Genomic DNA, 19,859 nt, shown 5'->3' with positions numbered 1-19,859 from the left:
ATTTTTCCTTCCGAATGTATCACAAATGCCATTTGTATATGAACACAGGTATATTTTCAATTTGCATTTATATCTCTTTAGACAATAACAGTTCAGTCGAACTTAAGCTGATCGGCTTCTATTGTTTCGATTATGCATCAAGTAAAGAATATTAAATCCTAACTGCACTCTCCATTTTATTTCAAAGTTGTCCACAATTGTCAGTAATAAAAGATAGAGCATTCAGATGTTGCTTGCAATAGTGCAAGGAAAGGAGTCTTCTCTGCGCTATCTGGGGTGTGCAGCATATGTGCATGTCTGGTACTGGACGAGCCTCCAAACATTGATCTTAGTTGTACAGTTTGGTAGCTGTAAATACAAAACCGGTTTTAAATGTTCTTCTTCGTAAATTTGAAGTAGGTATTCTTCTGAGGAACTATTAAATGTCTGCCTTCTTCATTAATGTATATCCCAATGCTTCCGTACACCATTGCGCGTAATTAAGCTATTCCGGTAATTAAGCTTTTCCGGAATATCAATTCTATAAATGGAACGAGTGCATCGTGTGGGGAGTTTGTTTGCTTGTTTGTTTATTTGTTTCATTCATTGTTTGGATTTTCCTCCTTATGATGACACAAGATCAGAAACGTAGATTTCTATCAAACGTGCCACATGCCTTGGGATAGTAACGTTACGCAATTTACGAACGCGGTAAACGAACACGTTTTTTCACACATTTCGGTTTCCGGCTATTTCGATTTTTCATAAAAATAAAATGGATTAATTAAATCACCAAAAGGATTTATCCGCAAATGGGACGCGGCTACGGTTAAAACTACCATGCACAGAACCGGTCCTGTGCAAAGCCCAAAGCTTACGCTTACGGAAGGTCCCAAACGGGAATCCCCGTAAAGCGAGAAATTCCTGCTGACTACAGTATAGCACTGTTTTCTTTCGGATCGGTTACGGATCGATTACATACACTTTGGCACAGCGGCTTCGTGAATCAAACCGCCGTACGACTCCGTGGAGCATCAATAACTATCCCTCCAGCGAGTGTACTGACGGCATTGACATACACCAGGGACGAACCGTAGCCATTGGGTGTATAAGTCAAAACGGGCTGACCGGATCAAGTTTATAGGGGTCATCTCATCTCTTGAAGTTCCTTGATAACTGATAGAGAGAGGGTGCCCCGTTTATGCATATGTGTGTGAGTGTATGTGTGTATTTGTCTTCGCAGAAACGTTCCGCACTATGGGCGGAGTTGCGATTAGTTTACCCGTTATGATTCGATATAAAAGATAGCATCGAAAAGAAATGTTAAATATTCATACCCGCAAAATATGCTTGCGTCATTAGCAGATAAAAATTAATCGTAAGCAATTAGTTTGGTTGAAAAAAAAACAATCTTGCAAGTGTGAAATTTGTAACCGGTTCAACATTCTACCACTGTTCGGATTTTCATACAATCGTGATGATTTCATTAACATAGCATAATAAAAATAAAAAAAAGCTGAATTAAACAATGCTCCTCCGAGTGTTGTTTCCACCTATTCCTTCTCTCACCGTAATACTGGAGTGGTAGTGTGAGTGTGATCAACAACATCTTAGCTTCTCGCCTGCTTTACGAAAGATGATGATCTTGTGCTGGGATCTTGCCGATTGGAGCATCTACGAATTGATCAGTCATTTTTAGACCTCTGCCTGCGTCGGAGAGTCGTCCATAAATCGATCTGCGCTGTTTTTTAGGCTGCAAGGTTCGATTTATAAATATTAACTATTACAACACTGGCAAAAAGGACGATATCTTCCCACATACATATAGCAGTGCAATGATGGGCGTTCGAAGGATTTTGGCAGCATTGCTGCTGATTACATCCTCTAGCGGAGTGTTATCACGTGAGTTTGATTTGTAATAACTGTGCTGTTTTCCCCTGATATTCCGCTCTCCTTCGAAGCCCCATTACCGATCACTAAAAATGGGTTAATAAGCTAAGCCATCGATGTATACGTGTTTGTTTAATTTGTTCCTTGACCTTGTCTCTCCGGGGATTCGTGCTCACGCTTACAGAGGAAGATCCCGAATGCAAAACACCGACCATGTCAGACGGATTCTGCGTGTCCATTGAACGGTGCCGGAATATTTACTCCATCATTATCTCGCCGACGCCACCTTCGCGAGGCATTCAGAACTACATCAACCGAGCGGCCTGCAGTCTGCCCGATGTGCCCCGCAGCGTCTGTTGCCAACCGTTAGAGGTCGTACCCGCTCCCACAACAACTACAACGACAACAACGACCACCACTACTACCGTCGCTCCGAGTACCGTTGTCGCACCGGTCAAAACCAACGCCGGGCCAGTGATGGTGACTGGCGTCGAGCCGGACGCTGGCGCCACGCTCAACTGGAATCTGCTGCCAACGAGAAACTGCGGCACCATCACGGTCAACCGGATAGCGCACGGTAATACGACACGCGTGTTTGAGTATCCGTGGATGGTGTTGCTGCGGTACGAATCGAACGGTGTGCTGTCGGACCGATGTGGTGGATCGTTGATAAATAATCGCTATGTACTGACTGCGGCACATTGTGTCCGGACATCGAGCAGCATCCGATTGTGAGTATGAATGCTTCGACCATCGAATTACGTTACCATCGCTCCTAAAAGGGTTCCAACATATAGCTAGTACAAAAGCATTGCATTAATAGTCGTAACATGCGCATATAACGTTTGAATTGTTTCATTGCAGGGTGAAAGTGCGACTAGGTGAGCATGACAAACGCCAACAGATTGACTGTCACGTGTACAGTGATGGTGAAAAGGATTGTGCAGATCCGGCAGTCGATGTCGACATCGAGTCCATGATCGTGCACAAAGACTACAATCGCCCGATCAAGTTCCGGCACGACATTGCCCTGCTAAGGATGGCACAGGAAGTTGAGTTCTCGGGTAAGAACGTGTAGTGATGCCCTTGCCGATCGACAGTCAAATAACGTTCAACTATTTTTTCCCCGCATCTCGCACGACCGGCAGATTCCGTTAAACCAATTTGCTTGCCGGTTAATGAAGACGTAAGGCGAAAGGTATTGCCAAAGTACATCATCACCGGCTGGGGTACGACGGAACAGCAATCGTTGTCAGACCTGCTGCTGCAAGCCATCGTTAACCATGTGCCAGTACCGGAGTGTCAGCAAAAGATGAACGAAAACTTCCTCTACGTTACGCTGGCGGACGAGTGGCAGATGTGTGCGGCGGGCGAGGGGCTGGTCGATTCCTGCCAGGGTGATTCGGGTGGCCCGCTAGGGTTTAGCGTGGATGTGGCTGGGGCAAAGTTTGTGCAGTTCGGAATCGTATCGGCAGGAGTGCGGTCCTGCGGAAAGGAAAGCGTGCCCGGCATTTACACCCGTGTGACGAGCTACATGAACTGGATAGTGGCTAATATGAAGCCATAAAATTGGGTCGTTTGGTTGCGTCAAGCACTACTTTTTGGGGTTTATCTGTGTCGATGATAGTAACTAAATACGATAACGATAGGCAACTGGCAATGAATGTAAAATAGCAATAAAGATATGAATTTTAAATTTTACAATACCCGTTGCGGATAATGCCTGGTTTGTTGTTGGCTGGAGCATAGGGAAATCATAGGGTAATGAAGCTGAGAAAATTGTGAATTACAGTGAGGTGTGAAACCGCAACTACAGTGAAAGCGTGAGGTCAAATTGCACGTTGATGCTAATTGGGAAATCCTCTGTGTCGCTCTCGACTGCATAGTATTCGAATAATGCTATGCTAAACTATGGAACAGCGAATGCGGACAATTAGTAAATGTGAGTGCATTTTGTGTGAATAGTTAATTATACAAATGCTACGCACAACTTCACTGACCCAGATGGGCCAATTTCAACCAAGTTTTGTCCTTTGATGTGGTAGTTGCGAGAGTGTGTAACACTTCTTGTTTCTTAGCATCTCCTACTGCCAGACACAATGCTATCATAACGTTGCGTTGTTGTAAAATATAATACTAACTTATATACTGTAAAATATGGCAAACCAGATAATACACAAATATGAATATGCTAACTTACAGTGATTATTTCGCTTTGATATGGGCGGCAACAGTTCCTGGATGCAGTTGTCCGTTAGTTGCTACCAATTATGATACATCCTTCGATATGTAAACAATCCGTCGGCTATTCACGAGCGATTTATGGTGGACGCACTTGGTTGAACCGGCAAAACTTTCTCGATTTCTATTTTCCTGATGAATCGGTAAGGGCATAAAGAAACTCCTTTTCAATTGTTTGTTTACCAACTGTTTTTCTGGTGTCTTCGCGGAACTACGTTCGTAGCAAACAATCCTTTGGAAAGGCTGTCAAACCCCCAAAATCCGATGTGCAGGATGGCTGCACATTCGGCTGTTGTAAGAACTATATACACCTTGGTTTAGCGCACGCGTCAATTGAAAGTGACAGCCTCCCTCCCGTGCGCGGTTCCAAAACATCAACAAATTCACCCCAATCTTTTCACCGCCCGTGTTGTCTGCAGCTTATGGGATTCATAAAGTAATAAGAAAAGTAAATTGTGATGATACCGTACGTACTTTGATTGTGCATAATGAGTCGTATCCAATGGCGTGTTCGAGAGCTTCCAAAGACCATCAGGTAAATGGAGCGAATGCATACATTTCATTGATCATTCGTGTACCGATTTGTTTTCGGAAGCTGTTGCTGAGTATGTGCTGAGATTAATGGTATTTTTTTGTTGCTTTTAGCCAAACAATTCGATTTCGGTGGCAGTACGGCAAACAATGCATTCGCTCACTAACCTACAATCATCACATGAACCAATCGTACGCTTCGGATGTTTGCATGGAACCAATATTTTGGTTCGTTGACAATTTTACCCATCTTCTAGGACCGGTAATATGCACGTTTGACATCGCATATTGTATGAGTTGTGCTAAACGTTTGCCCTTTTTTCCTCTAGTTTTTTGTATTTGCTGTAATATGTTTAACAACTGCGGTAGTTACGATATGCTACTGGATCGGATTGCCCTACTGGTGGAACAGAAATCGGTATATGACCGTGTTCTTAATGATAGTAGGACATTGGTTGTTATTAAACGTGGTGTACAACTTCTATAAAGCTGCGTCTGTATCGCCAGGCTATCCACCGGAGGTAAAGCAATTCAAAGACCTTTATAACCAGTTGTATGTATACTGAATGCATGGTTTTGTTAAAATCTTACAGAAAGAACTGATAGCGGAAGCAGTGAGCATATGCAAAAAGTGTATTGCCCCAAAACCTCCTCGAACACATCACTGTTCCGTGTGTAACCGGTGCGTGCTAAAAATGGACCACCATTGTCGTAAGTTTCAACGTGTGGGTCGTTTTGACACGTTGACTAATGTTGCTTAACCTGTATATATATTTTAGCCTGGCTCAATAATTGTGTTGGTTACCACAATCATAGATATTTCTTCCTGTACATGTTGTACACGACAATTGGTACACTGTTTATAATATCTTTTGGGTTTGAGTTGGGCTATGGTGTGTTGTTCCTCGATGAGGCGGGCTGGAAAGAGATCGAGCCGTTGCAAGGACATCCTGTGCGATTCAACCTTTCCGGTCATATTATACCCGTGGTAAGTGCAAAAGCAGGAAACAGTTCAAATGCAATCAAACGACTAAACTCCGGTTTCCCTTTTTACTTTATCCCATTTTAGACGGAAATGAATGACTACGAACATGACGGGATGGCTCCTGCTGAGCACGATCTGCCCATACCTCATCCAAACGATCGAACGGAAACTATTCACGGTGCAATACTGTTTATGGCTCTTATCAATGTGGCCACCTTGTTCGCTCTTGGTTCGCTCACTGCCTGGCACAGTACGCTAATTACGCGAGGCGAAACCAGCATCGAAGCGCACATAAATAAATCCGAAACCAAGCGGCTAGCAGCAATGAACAAAGTGTATCGAAATCCGTACGATTTCGGTTCGAGGCAGAATTGGAGAATATTTCTTGGAATTACTCGCAAACGTACTTGGTGGCGGCACGTACTTCTACCGTCCTCTCATAAGCCAGAAGGCAATGGACTGACATGGTTAACGTACGAAATCGCGTCTGATAATGCTGACGAATGGCCTTAGAGTTAAGACAAACGCGAACGTTAAGGAAAAGCGACATTTTCAAACTGCTGTGTAGCAAACTAGTCATGAATAATCCTTCGACAGACATTCTCAGTTCTAGCCCTAAGTTACCAACTATTCAACGAAAATAAAAGTTTAATGAAACATTCATTTCGTGAAGGTAACAGCATTTTCCTCTCTATGCTTTGGTGCAGTCATTTATATGTTTGTTTAAATGTTTAGTTTCATTGTGAAAAGAGGCAAGGCATGCATACAAAATCATTGGATCACATTGGTACAGCATGCTTTAAATATATTATTTAATAATCGTTAATATTTTTATTGTTCGTTCGTTGTTATTTTTTATTTATCGTTCTTCCATTTCCATTAATTTATGGCAAGAATTTAACCTAACGCTCAACGACACCTTTTATCCAGTTCATGTGATTTGCGATTCGCGATAAGACTGATACTGTCTGTGCTTTGGAGGAAGTTAAACATCCAATGGTACGGGACGTTGTACCTACGACCAACGGTATACGTATACCGCTCTGATCGACAATTCCCTCGACGGGATTGCCAGGTAAATCCGCACACACCGTGTCGGTGGCATAGTAGTTTTCTATGCACACATTTTCATCGTCTGTAATAGAATTGTCGCCCCCGGGAAGGGAACGGCAGTCTGAATTGTACATGGCACTTCTGGGATAGACATATCTCAGACCTACGAATGAAATATAATATTAACAATAGCATTATATTCTGTTTCAAAGAACATTTTGTCTCACTTACCTCCAGTGCCACTGCCAATAGCATATAGTTTCAATGGAATCTTATCACTCTTGGGCCATAGACAAGCGGGTAAGACGTTAGAGGAAAATTGCACACGATTAATCATCCGCACCAAAGCCACATTATTGGCGTCTTTTAATCCTTTCCCGTAGGATGGATGAATGATGATCTCATCTATTTCTTGCACGTTGGAGCTTGGTATTCCAAATCCCAGTCCTATTGATTTCAAACCACGTGCGGATGCAATACAACTCGCAGCGGTGAGCACGTATTGATCACTTACTAAAACTCCTGTGCAAGGCCATACATTCTGTTGCGCATAGCCGATGGCGGCAATATGGGGATACTCTTCCCGTCCAACTGGTCTTCCTTCTGAAGGAATGTGCTCGAACTCTTCCGTCGGAGTACGTTTATACTGCTTCCAGTAGGAAACACAGTTGTTCAGCTTGTAGCCGGACGAGGAAGATGGATTCGTTGGTCGCGATCCGGTGGCAGATAGCCGTGTTGGTCGGGATAATGTGTTAGTGGGTGTGGTAGGGCAACAAATAATCGGTTCTAGCCCATGTTGACAGATAGAAATGGTTGTGCCCACCGATTCTTTCGGACAGGATCGGTACGGTGTGCAGGAACCTGTTCGCCCGTCTTGCAGCTGACAAGATTGACTTACTGTATAGGAGTAGAACGATTCTCCCGAGTCCGGGAAGACAATTTGCCGTTTGGGTCTGGCAGATCGCACTTGCCGTCTTTTTACACTATTACCCAGCACTGTTTCCTCTATCCATTTGATATGGGAAGCAATTTTAACGTAACTCGCCTCCGAACCAAAGCCGCAGTCGTCACCAGCAACGGTCAAACCGAACACGTAGGAGTAGTACCTATCATGATGCCAGATCTCCCTTTCCAATGGTCCTCCATGCTCAATCTGAGTAAAATTAAAATAATTATATTTTATAAACATAATTTGTAACTTAATTTCTACTTACTCGACATGTTCCAGGAACTAAGGATTGGTTGTTTTTAGTGCACATGATCTTGTTGCTATTCTGCCAGCTGCAAGAGTTACTGTCAGCTCTCATTCTCGTTAATACTAGCGTATTATCTGTGATGTAAAAATAATGTAATCTAATTATCGAATCATGTTTATGCAATTCGATCAATCATCGAATTGATCTTGTTGGGACATATCGTTAAAATGCTTATAAAAGTAATATTTAAAGAGTTAATCTAGCCTCAACCTCACAAACCAGCTTATAATCAATCCGTAAAATTTTAGATATATTCTGCCAGTTGTACGTTTAATGATCACGAAGCCCTATACCATATGACATTCAACCATTGATGTTGTTGAAATGCATGTTGCGGGGTTTGGAAGATTGATTACGATGGAGGTTTAGTTGGCAAGAAGCTTCCTTTTAATAGATTAACCAGTTTTACTTTTAAGTGGCGATTCAAAAAAAGAAATGTTCTGTACATAAAACAATAAGAAGGACATGTAATACTTTACTGTTGGATAACGCTTCGTTCTCCATGACGAAGTTGTTCATGTTGTAAGGACCCAATCCAGCCATTTCGTAGAATGGAAGTGTAACCGTTTCCGAGTTCAGAATACATGCTGGCACCACATTTGGTTCCAACCTTAACAGAAATGAAATCAATCAATGCTAAAATGCATTTCTTTTTTCGTAAAATACTTACCTAACGTTACGCTGCAGCTTAACGAGGGCGATATCGTTATCAATTGTACTGCCATCTCGGTAGTCAGGATGCTTAATAAATCGTTCGATTTTGATGACTTGGGAATGTGGATGATCGTTGAAAATGTCCAAATCGCCAACCTTCACGAAATCGGGCGTTTTGTTCAGAATGAATCGATCACAGTGAGCCACCGTTAGGACGAAGTTCTCATTGATAAGCACACCACCACAGTTCCACTGTATCCGTCCACTAGCAGTGCTGTATCCAAGGTAAACGCGATGCTTTGCTACCGTTTCCAGGTCCATGTAGCTTTTTTCTGGCTCAACAAATACCTTACCACCTATACGATTAGCTACCATGGCTTCCTCGATTTCGCGGATGTTCAAGTGTCTTCCAGCACAGGCTATAAGGAGGCAGTGTATGTAGTCCATTCAGAACTTGCTAGTATCCTACCGCTAGCATCGAAGTAGTATCCTTACCTTTAGCATCGAACGATACTCCTGTTTCCGTTTGTAACCAATCCACGTATGAGGACACTCTTGTATAAACTGCGGGCGTAGCTGTTCCGCAAAATCTTCCAAAAGAGGTGATTCCCACCACGAACGGTATGAGGCGATTGTTTGCCATCAGTTTCAGCTGTAATGGGCCACCCGAATCGCCGTGACAAGTGTCCATCCTTTCGTCTGATGCGCACATTTGCTGATCGATTAACCCTTGGCGCCGTCGGCGACTGGGAGGATAAAACCGGCCACAGGCTGAGTTATCGACCGGGGAAAGTTGCACCTTCAGCAGAATTGGAGTACGCTCCCCGCCGAAACTAGTTTGACCAAAACCCACCGCTTCTAAGCGGCGCAGTGGAACCTGCGCCCCCGTCCAGAGGCATGCCGGTACTACTGCATCCGTCAATGTTACCGGGCGATCTAGTGTGACGAGACCGATGTCGTGATATTCGGCACGAAACTCATGTTCTGGATGGCGCCTGAAGCTCGATATACCGTACTCCTGGGCGAACTGGTTTTGTGGATCGTACAAGCCGGCCGTGATGTCAATTACCCCTAGGCGTACCACTTGCGGGGCCACACTGTTCCCGCAGGAAACATAAGCATTACTAGCCGTGCAGCCGAGAGCACAATGATGTTCTGCTACTCACCCATCATCATTCAGTGCGCAATGCGCTGCAGTTAGAACGTGGCGAGGCGTTATGAGAGATCCACCGCAGTCGAAACTGATCGATCCGTTAGTCTGTCTCCAGCCGATTGCAGCCATATGAGCGAATTCTCCTTGCCGAGCGGGCACACCATAGATCGGATAGATGAGATAGTAATCCCCATACTTGTGATAACGCAGATGACAATCTAAGACACGCAGGAGAAGCAGCACCGCATTATACCCCGTTTAATCGTGCAGGTGTAAAACAAATCATGTTACTCACCGTTGAGAGTTTGACGAACAGTTGGCATGAACGCTTTGTTAATGTCGGTTGGAAAGATTTGTTCCGCGGGCTGAATCCGGTTGTGAACGGTGCAAAAGCAGCTCAGAAATAAAACAAAAGGGAATCCTTTTATTCTTGCCATTTTTTTTTTGTTTGGTTCTCCCTATCTAGAGTGCTCGCCTCGCCGGTACGCTTAGAAGAAGCCGGTTTCTGCCCTGTGCCGGGAGCACCTGCTCGATCTCGCAGTTCACGCGGTACTGGATCTATCAAAGTTGCCTGGGATGGTAGAGAGCAAGTTTTACATGGTCGCAATACGCACACTAAAGACGCGCTCTGTTGATAGATCGTTGGGGATCAACAGCACCTTTAAGATGTATAATGAAAAGGCAATGCATTTGGGGGACTTTTGTTGTCGACCGGTATCCGTTAGCGTGTGCGTGATTTAATTGAGATAATGTAAAGTTGTGTCTTGTGTTAGATGCAGCCCGAGAAGTAACAAACACTACGACGAGCAGAGATGTAAATATAAAAATTCACACCCGTACGATCAAGCGATTGTTTTAAATGTTTTGTAATTAGCTGTAATTACTAGATGAAGTCACGGGGATATACTTTGATTTTTATTCATTTTTGATCCAAGTATGACACACATGCATAATCGTACCTTACAATGAACTGATTGTTTCATCAATTTATGATTTGTAATCCTCGCGTCCATCGAAGAGCAGCATGCTAACTCACATTAGAGAAGTGCGTAGTTCTTCAATATAATAACTGCGCAAAACAGCGGTCAATTTAGTCATGATTGTAAAATTAAAAAAAAAGACAGAAATACATAGAAAAAAAGGTAGAAGGATTTGTGTAAATTTGCTGATGAAAATATATTACCCTTCCGCCACGAAGGCTTAACGAGAGATCATTTAAATACTAATATCTTAATTAGTACTTAAATGTTGTCTCGCTGAGGTGATGGTCAAAAAGTGCTGTGTGTTCGTTAAACCTCCTCGTTAAAATGCTGATTGTTGTTTCACATGTGTATGGAATGATTTTGTAGTTAGCAGTACGACTAAGCCGTCTTTCTAAATGAATTGGTCTTTTTTATTGTTTATTCTTTCTTCATTTATTTCATCTTCATTGTATAGTTATAAAACATATTCTAATATCATCAAAACCTGATAAAAGTTAGGTAGAATATATTTTATTGTGTGAGATGTATTTCCTAAAGTGAAAATCACTCGCAAGCAGATAAAAATAAATTGAAATAATTATTAAACAATTACAAGTTAAGTTAAAGTGTTTGTTTTAAAGTTGTTTTATTGGAATAAATATACATGTTTAGTAGTAGCAAACTCCATATAAGTTAAATAGTTATGTGAAAAAAGCTTGTAAAGTGTTTGAAAGCCACTGAAAGAAAAGAGCACATAATGGTTGGACAACTAAACCCGAAGTAATAGGTTGGGGGAATCCCGTCCACCGTCAAAGAAACCCCGAATTGTGAACAGGTTTTCGTGGCTGGCCCTACTTTTGTCTAAAAGCTTAATTGTGTACCACGCAAGACAAGGCAACACGGTGCGTTTGTTAAAACTCATCCTTCTTTGTCAGTAGCGGCTAAAGCAAGCTGAAAGTAGCCGAGAACACGTTTTGTAAATCAATAAAAAAAAATGACAAGAAATTCTTCTACTAATTACCCGTAGCCTCGAGCGGTAGATCGGTGATCGTTTCCAGCCACTCGTAGTAGGAGCCGTAGCGCGTGAATACGGCGGGACTTTTGACACCGCAAGCTTTACCGATCGATTTGTGACCGATCAGGAAGGGAACACTTTTCCCATTTCGGTTGATCACCAGCTGTAGAGGAGAACTGTGCATATTCTGAAACAATGTGCAATAGACGATTAAAGATCAATGGTCAATGTGCTAGGGCGTTACAGTTTCGGCACCACTCACCGAGCATTCGGTTGTGTCCGAGTTCATTGCACAGAAACAGCAGAGCAACACACCAAAGCGCAGCTTCGGTATGGGATTATAGTATTCGTGACACTTCTCGGACGCTACAACGTCCAACGAAGTGGACTGAAGTGCCAATCCGCGACCATTGGAGCTATCTCCAACCATCTGTACAATGCCCTGCTTCATGTGGGGTTTCAGAATGCAAGCCGGTTTGAAGCGTCCTGCATTGACGAGATCGGGTCTCGCATCCAGATAGTAGACAGCCATGTTGTGATATTCGAACTGTGGTTTGTAGCGATAGTGCAGCGTGTGATTAACGATGCGAAAGTGCATAACGTTATCCGTGCCACTGCCAAAACGTACGGTGTCCAGGGCCGGTTGATTTTTCCCTGTAACACAATGTGCCCCGGCGAGCACAATGTTTTGGCCAATGTACGATCCTCCACAGCGAAATTCACGTGTTCCATCCGGTTTAGTCGATCCGAGCAGTACCTGTATTAAAGAAAAGAGTGATAAAATACACGTTTTAACGCGTCTCAATGTTCACTCACAATGTGTGATGTTTGTGGATTTTGGCTGAAGATTCCCTGTACATGCAAAGCAACACACAACACTGACGACAGGAACAGCATCTTCGCAAACGACTTCATCTCCGGAGCGCAATCCACTTGTTAATGTGCAGTGAGCTGAACAACATGGAACGAAGAACCTGTTGCGTTGGTGCGCAATAGTGTTAGTGATGGGTTTGTGTGCCGTTTCTATCAGTGTGATCGTTCGATCTTGGTATGGGGATTTTACATTTTCTTTACAAATTCATCGTTGATTTATATGTTTTATTTTTGTTATTTATAAAAAATGTAGTTATTGAAATGAACATATGTAATGAAAGTTACACCACAATTTACTTCTTTAAAAATGAGTCACTGTTATTTCATAGTTTTGGGTAATTCAATCCGAATAGGATATGAAGTAGGTTTCAGATTTTAATGTTAACCATATGTAACATGATCAGATTGATAGTTTTGTTTTGTTTTTTTAAACGAAATAGTATAGCTAATACAGTGAAACCCCTCATAACAAGTTTAATCCGTTTCAATGAAAAAGAGCCTCACGCAACTCGTTATGCGGGAGGCACTTTTTCATACAATTTGTATGAAAAGTGAAATAATTGGTTTCAGGTCAAGAAAAGTGCAGTTATGTTAGGATTATATGCATCACACCTTCAAGTGGCAACAGTAATCCATTGATCAATTCTTGGTATCGCAATTCTTGCCTTCATGAGCAAGTAGATCAAGACTGCATGTAACTTGAAACAACAGTCGAAAAGTTTATTTTTTCCAGACAACAACTTTTTCACTGTGGTGGTTGGAAAAGCCAGTCTGAACTAGAGATGGGTCAAGTTGGCTAAAATCCGTAATCGACTCCGATCCTACTCGGATAATTTCGGAATCGACTCCGGAAGGTAGGTTCACCCAGCATTATCCAGAGACATCCAGAGTAGTACGGAGGCGTCCAGAGTTGTTGGGAGTCGTTGGGAGTCGGAGTCATACGGAGTCGTCCGGAGTCGTTAGGAATCGTTCGGAGTTATTAGAAGTCGTCCGGAGTCGGCCGGAGTTGTTGAGGTTGGAGTCATCCGGAATCAGTTGGAGTCGAAGTCCTCCGGAGTCGGTCAGAGTCGGCCTTCGAAACAAAGGCCTATATACGAGGTGTACAAGCAAAGTGAAAGACAAAAAAAAAACACAACGAAATGTAATGCTTGATCACAAGCACATTGCAGCGGACTGCTTCTGTTGTCTCCGTTCGTCTCTGGATCACTTCGACGGACTCCGGACGATTCCGACGCCAGTTGATTTCGGACGACTCCGGACGACTCCGAATGACTCCGGACGACTCCAGACGACTCCGGACGACTCCGAACAACTCCGGGCGACCCCGGACGACTCCAAACAACTCCGGGCAACTCCGGGCGACTTCATACGACTTCAACTCCGAGCGGAACTAGTGATTCGAATTTTGCCGGAGTCGTAATCGGACTAACAATAACCGGAATTGGATCAGAGTCGTGGGTGCGCTCCAAAGAGCACATCACTACTTTGGAGAATCCTGAGAAACCACGGGAATAATCCGGAATCAATTGACCTATATTTTTGTGAACTGCTATTGAAAAAGAAAACTTACCTAATCTCAGGCAGCTTAAAGAGACCCTTTTGCCTTAAAGAGACATTCATTTTAAAAAGACAAAAATATGTATTTGTATTTTACAGAAGATAAATCGCGCCCTAAGAAGTAGAAAAGTAGAAAATAAACTTCTTGATGTTTTCAAAAATAAATGATCTTCACTCGTCTGGATTTGCTTGGGCACAACATTCGTCACAGGCGAGTAGGCTACAAACTCCCCAAACAGCATGCTATTGATTGACGTTTCTGGAGGCAACCACCTGGTCCTCCTTTACGTTACAAACGGGCGTGTCCGCCTCATTGGCGCAATCGTCAAAGATGTCGTTTAAATCGTGCAGCTTAAAATAATCCAGCACCATACAACAATACAACAATACAATATTGACGAGCGATATGAGCGTGTCCGAGATATTCTTCCTCTGCACCGAGCGGTTAAACGTCAGCAGGAGCGGACTATAACACGGATCCAACGGAGCGATCCCCGACCGTCTGCCCTTCTTGACCGTCGAGGGGTCGAGCGGCTTCTTTACACCGTTCACTTGGGCCATCTTCCGCTTGCTGGGATGTGTTGAAACCTTCATCAGGCACCGTTGTGGAGTATCAGCTCTGGAAGATCGAGAGGATTGTCCTTTTTTACCGGTACGGGTGGACTGGACAGCACCGTGATCTGCGTCGCTGGCTCGCTGAGCAGCTCCTGGCGGCACATAAACTTCTGTCGGCTTAGCTGCTTGTAGTGTTGCACCAAACGCTGCACGAGGGCCGCATTCTTTTGCTGCAAAGTGAGTGTATTTATCAGGTGGGCTTATGGTGTTCTTCCTCACCAATACATCGACACACAATTTGACGGTTTGTTCCATAACAAAATCTAGTATGCCTTGAAGTTTAAACGAAATCTCGCAGAAATTGTATGTGGTTTTAATCAGGCGTAGCACGAAAAAAGAAGCCAAAAACTTACGTGGAAGCCAATTCTTGGATTAAAACGAAGATTTGAAGGCTATAGATTCCAAAAAAGAACATTTTTTAGCCAAATCTGATACATAGGCAAGAATTATTGAATCCTTTCTGCCAGCAAGCAAGGAACAGTTTACCAATCGAACCAAATATGATTTTATGCTGAAAGTGAGGAATTTATCAGAGTGCATGCGTATATATCCTTTGGTCCTGTTCAACAGACCACCGTTTGATCTCAAATATCGAGTAAAATTGTGAAAATTTTGGATAGAGTTAGGAGTGAGTCCAAAGAAAAATCATCAAAGCAAAAAAAAAAAACTCACTTTGGTTTGCTGCCTGCCTGTTTGCTTACGACCAACGTCCATATTTTAGTCCTTAACAACCCTAACTCCCTATCTGCCAATCTCCATAGAAGACTTGATCCATCATGGCTACCAAAATCAGAGCTAAGACCCACCTGTAGCCTATGTAGGCACCTTGACTGGGATCCATCCCAGTTAGCGAGCATCCAGTTAAAAAGCATCAAGTTAGCGAATACTAATCGTACACGAAGAAGAATGAGATACGTACGTGATATAACATTGAGGTTGCAATTAATGGTCAAAGTGTTCGGAGCATTTTTATTGCAGATCTTCTGCTTTCAGAAACATGACAAGGCGAGGCATTATCGGTAACTGATACGTGAAATACTTTACGTCAATTGAGTAGCTGGCAATTATGCAGGATAAGATGCTTGTCTAAAGTAAGATAGTATTGCGTCCTAGGGATTGTTTGCCTGATACCATGAGATACACATTTTTTCTACTTGGCGTAACGACCAACGCAATCATGGCTACGCAATATAGGCTTCCGAAACTTATCAGTACCATGCAACTGGACAGTCAGTTTCTACAAAGCTACGTGCTTCCATCCAATAGATCAGTGCTCTCCAACCATGTTAGGACCACGGACCACTTGTGTTTGAAAATACATTGGCCACGGCCAAAAATATATATAATATTATTCTAGGTATGCCTGTTGAAAATGTGATCTTGTTTGTGGGAAAAACTGAAAGGATATGTGTTGTTAAGTTTTTCTTAAATAAATCAAATCTATCGCGGAGTATATCAGTTAACGTCACGGACCACAAACGTTGGAGACCACTGCAATAGATCACTCGGTGGAGATGTGTACTATAGTACTTGAAAGATAAATATAATGATAATGGTCTTTAAACACATAAATGACGGATTATCATACTGTTGTTTTATTCGTTTTTCAAACCTTAATATATATTAAGCCACATATTAGGCATCAAAATATCGTGCGAGGGCGTTTTTCAATGGTTCGACGTTCTGTTCTACCCAATTAAGATTAGCGTTTACTTGCTGTTCGATTTCGGAAGCTACCCAAGAGTCATAAGAAGAAGCGACAGAGCTCAATAGCTGTACATCCGCAGGGTCTGTGACGTAACGAGCTATCTCAAAGATTAATTTGGGTCCGTGTTTGTAGTAAACAGAATTGCTGTGGGTAAGAATGAAAAGAAAAAAATAATCGGTATTGTTTTAAATTATTCTTGATCTCGTTTTTAATGACTCGTGGTGTGATACATACCTGCGACGTTGCGATAGTTCCGATTGTAGCGATTGTACGATTTCTGCAAGCGGCACATTCAACTCTACAAGTAAGCGATGAAGTGCTTTGGTACGATCAGATTCGCTAAGAGCGAGTAAATATTTGGCAAACGATTGCACCTTCGTCATATCCCCACCCAAGCAGCTAAGTGATTGAAGCAGGAATTGTTTCGCCGAAGGATTGTCAAGATTTTTATCGCTCAGCACTTGGGAGAACTGTGCTTGTAATGATTTGCGTTGCTCTGCGTTAGATTGCTGCAGTCCATGGCACAACAATGCATTATCCTCCATCGTGTAGTGCTTCTTGCTTGCCAGAGAACGAACTGCACTTTGTGCGTCATCTTTGCACGATTGACTACCACTACACGCCAAATCGATGGCGATGGTTCGTAGTTCCCCGACTGATGCAGACTCCCCTGTACGGTGGTCTACACCGTACCTTTCCAGCAGCGGAGAGGCTATCTTTTCTATAAATCTTTCAAGTAATTGAGACACGGCTTCGTTCGTTCGCAACATGCTCTGCATGTGGCGCAAATTTTCGTACGCCACAGCCCAGGGCACGTAGTCAGTTTCGCGTTGCAGATAGTTCAGCAGCTGAAGTACCACATCATAATTGCCACCACGTGATTGTGCAATGTTCAGAGTATCATCGATGAGGCGAGCACGTGTCGCAGGCTCGAAGCCAGTATGATCTTTGTTAATTCGCTCGATCAACTCTCGGAGCATACTTTCTTCGTACTCTACTCGATAGTAACCGGTAGAGTGAGGGTTGAACGACACCACCTCATCCTGGACAGTTTCAATTGTGTACGCTACCTCTGAGACATTCGGGGGCATCCAGAATGCAGGTAATTTTTCAAAGGCATTGTTGGACGGAGTGGAAAAGGAAATGGGTATCCACCACGAGTTTTCGAATGGTTCCTCCGGAGGAGTGTTCGCGATGTAACGTTCCTGTGTAAACAAATATTCATTGCCATCACGGCGAACTTTTACCAGTGGAACGCCTGGCTGGTGTGACCAGGAGCCAAAAATTTCGTGTATGGAAAGAGAAATGGGTAGGACAGCGTCTTCTTTCGCAGCCTGTTCGAGACTGTCGAATAGGTTGGATTCCTCGACAACACCACGCTCTTTGCTGTAATTAAAAATGGGTAATATCACTGAATAAGTATCTGAAATGCACATTGTTATCGCGTGGATTTCTCCAGAAAAAATCGTTAGAACCTACTTCTGTTGAAGGTAGTACCGTAGCCCCTTTTGGAAAGTGCGCTCGCCCAGTGCGTAGTTCATCATACGGAGCACACACGCAGACTTGTCGTATGCAATGCTATCAAAAAGACGGCTGATACTGGGGCGCGTTTCCGTGTAGTACGTCATGGGGCGAACAGTAAGCGAATTATCCGCCCTCAGTGCGGTCTGGAATGGTCCGGTTACGAAGCGCTCTCGAAGTTGCAGTTCTGGGTGACTCTGGATAAGAAAATGGAAAGCAATGTTAACGAAAATTGAGCGCAGTTGGTTTTGGTGAATAGCACTTACGATCGCTCCAAGGTAGTACTGATAGAGCCTGGCAAAACCTTCGTTTAGCCACAGGTAGCTCCACCATTTCGGTGCCAGCAGGTTGCCGAAGAACTGATGTGTGAACTCATGGCCAACGATCGTTACGACGCCAACCTGTCGTTGCTCACCATCTTCTGGTCCGTACGAGATAGCAGACTCTTTGTAGGTCACGAGACCCCAATTTTCCATTGCTCCGGCAGCGTAGTCCTCATCTTTGATGGCCACATTGTCAATCTTGGACATGCTGTAAAGCTGATCAAAGTACTCTTCCATGGCACGCATAAAGCGCTTGGAAGCATCGACGGAATAGGATAGCAGATGTACCGAACTGGGCTTGGACCATGAAGCGATGGCCAGTTGTGGGTCAGTTAACACCTCGCGTTCGTATTTAAAATCGGACACCAACCAGGCAACAAGATACGTTTGCATACGAGGAGTCGTGGCAAACGTGGAAAGCTTTTTGCCGCCCTCTAGCAATTGGATCCCGCGCAGTGGTGCGTTTGAGCGGGCGTGATAGTCGATGCCACAAACGATAAGAATATCATAAGTTGTCTTTATTCCGGGCTCATCGTAGCACGGAAAGGATGTTCTTGCATCGACCGATTCGAACTGCGTAAGTCCCAGATAACTACAGGGGGGAAGTGCAATGGGAATACATTAATCTTATTTCTGGTAATTGTTTTTCCATTGGCATTCCACAATCTTACCGTCTAACACCGTTTTCGTCATCGTAAGACGATCGGTAGAAACCGGCCTGATCGTTACGAGCGATACTGTTGGTGAAATCTATCTCAAGTGTGTAGGTGCCAGTATTAGGCTGCAACGTCGTTCCAACATTAACCACAAGAAACTCTTTGTCTTCGTCGAACTCAAAATTTTTCACTGGAACGCTTAATCCTACGCCATTCCTGAGCTGCACATGCGTAATTTCACTACGCGAACTGTGTAGCACGATTTGGTCAGTCGCTTCCAGTACGTTTATTCGAATTTGAACATTTCCAGTGTAGTCGAAGATTTCCCGGTGTATATCAGTATCCAGGCGGAGAGTGTAGTGCGTTGGGACCGTGGTATTCGGCAGTCGGTAGGAGTCAAACGCTCGTCCGGACACTATGCCACGTGCTTGAACAACACTTGGTGTTACGGCCAGAAGGGCCGATAACAGCAGTGCACTACAGGTGAATGCACGAAATTTCTTCATCACTAAGAACCCAGTATACAATCGACCGATCGGTTCGAGGTTTGTCAACGGTATCAGCTATTTATATGAAATGTTGGATGCCTTAATGACGAAAGGGTTTTTGCAGTATCTTATCTTGGTCAGCAGGCAAAGGCTTAAAGTTGAAAGCTCATTATGGAGCCAATTCGTTACATGTTCATTCATTGGAGAATAGAATGCTGTTTCATGTAGTTTTGTTTGCATTATTTCAGATAGAGTGTGGTGATAAAAAAGATTAGATTAAGAAGAGTGAGCCGCTCAACATTTGACAATATATTGGAAACGACTGGTCTATTATCTGACACACTTGAACAGTTGTCGTTAGATGATCCTGATAGTACATGATATCGAGTAGTAAATTAT

General features: G+C 43.4%; 5 protein-coding genes and 1 long non-coding RNA gene across 6 annotated transcripts; 2 read left to right on the top strand and 4 right to left on the bottom strand.

The window, feature by feature from the left end:
* Window positions 1-53: 53 nt before the first annotated feature.
* Window positions 54-1,102, bottom strand: LOC133391827 (uncharacterized). The gene is made up of 2 exons (XR_009765290.1): window positions 962-1,102; window positions 54-348 (listed from the first exon to the last, which is right to left on the bottom strand). It is a non-coding gene; the product is annotated as an uncharacterized LOC133391827 (long non-coding RNA).
* Window positions 342-3,602, top strand: LOC1275070 (serine protease easter). The gene is made up of 4 exons (XM_314336.4): window positions 342-1,881; window positions 2,054-2,600; window positions 2,734-2,933; window positions 3,018-3,602. The coding sequence occupies exons 1-4, from the start codon at window positions 1,815-1,817 to the stop codon at window positions 3,434-3,436; spliced, it is 1,233 nt and encodes a 410-aa protein (XP_314336.2). The 5' UTR covers window positions 342-1,814; the 3' UTR covers window positions 3,437-3,602.
* An 854-nt stretch (window positions 3,603-4,456) lies between these two features.
* LOC1275112 (palmitoyltransferase ZDHHC16) lies at window positions 4,457-6,305 on the top strand. The gene is made up of 6 exons (XM_314335.4): window positions 4,457-4,645; window positions 4,756-4,903; window positions 4,971-5,162; window positions 5,235-5,352; window positions 5,421-5,629; window positions 5,711-6,305. Exons 1-6 carry the CDS (start codon window positions 4,599-4,601, stop codon window positions 6,137-6,139), a joined length of 1,143 nt encoding a protein of 380 aa, XP_314335.4. The 5' UTR covers window positions 4,457-4,598; the 3' UTR covers window positions 6,140-6,305.
* A 129-nt stretch (window positions 6,306-6,434) lies between these two features.
* On the bottom strand, window positions 6,435-10,318 carry LOC1275108 (transmembrane protease serine 9). The gene is made up of 8 exons (XM_061644363.1): window positions 10,038-10,318; window positions 9,756-9,960; window positions 9,085-9,686; window positions 8,606-9,008; window positions 8,415-8,545; window positions 7,894-8,009; window positions 6,911-7,832; window positions 6,435-6,842 (listed from the first exon to the last, which is right to left on the bottom strand). The coding sequence occupies exons 1-8, from the start codon at window positions 10,177-10,179 to the stop codon at window positions 6,529-6,531; spliced, it is 2,835 nt and encodes a 944-aa protein (XP_061500347.1). The 5' UTR covers window positions 10,180-10,318; the 3' UTR covers window positions 6,435-6,528.
* Window positions 10,319-11,325: 1,007 nt separating this feature from the next.
* On the bottom strand, window positions 11,326-12,681 carry LOC1275102 (serine protease snake). Its single transcript, XM_314332.3, has 4 exons — window positions 12,536-12,681; window positions 11,982-12,476; window positions 11,726-11,906; window positions 11,326-11,655 (listed from the first exon to the last, which is right to left on the bottom strand). The coding sequence occupies exons 1-4, from the start codon at window positions 12,632-12,634 to the stop codon at window positions 11,636-11,638; spliced, it is 795 nt and encodes a 264-aa protein (XP_314332.3). The 5' UTR covers window positions 12,635-12,681; the 3' UTR covers window positions 11,326-11,635.
* A 3,655-nt stretch (window positions 12,682-16,336) lies between these two features.
* Window positions 16,337-19,529, bottom strand: LOC1275101 (aminopeptidase N-like). Its single transcript, XM_314331.5, has 5 exons — window positions 18,988-19,529; window positions 18,260-18,908; window positions 17,952-18,190; window positions 16,707-17,858; window positions 16,337-16,616 (listed from the first exon to the last, which is right to left on the bottom strand). The coding sequence occupies exons 1-5, from the start codon at window positions 19,476-19,478 to the stop codon at window positions 16,400-16,402; spliced, it is 2,748 nt and encodes a 915-aa protein (XP_314331.5). The 5' UTR covers window positions 19,479-19,529; the 3' UTR covers window positions 16,337-16,399.
* Between the last annotated feature and the right edge of the window lie 330 nt (window positions 19,530-19,859).

This window comes from Anopheles gambiae, chromosome 2 (genome assembly GCF_943734735.2).
Source record: "Anopheles gambiae chromosome 2, idAnoGambNW_F1_1, whole genome shotgun sequence".
Taxonomy (NCBI): domain Eukaryota; kingdom Metazoa; phylum Arthropoda; class Insecta; order Diptera; family Culicidae; genus Anopheles; species Anopheles gambiae.
The sequence above is the reverse complement of the archived record's forward strand: the minus strand, read 5'-3'. Positions and strand labels throughout refer to the sequence as shown.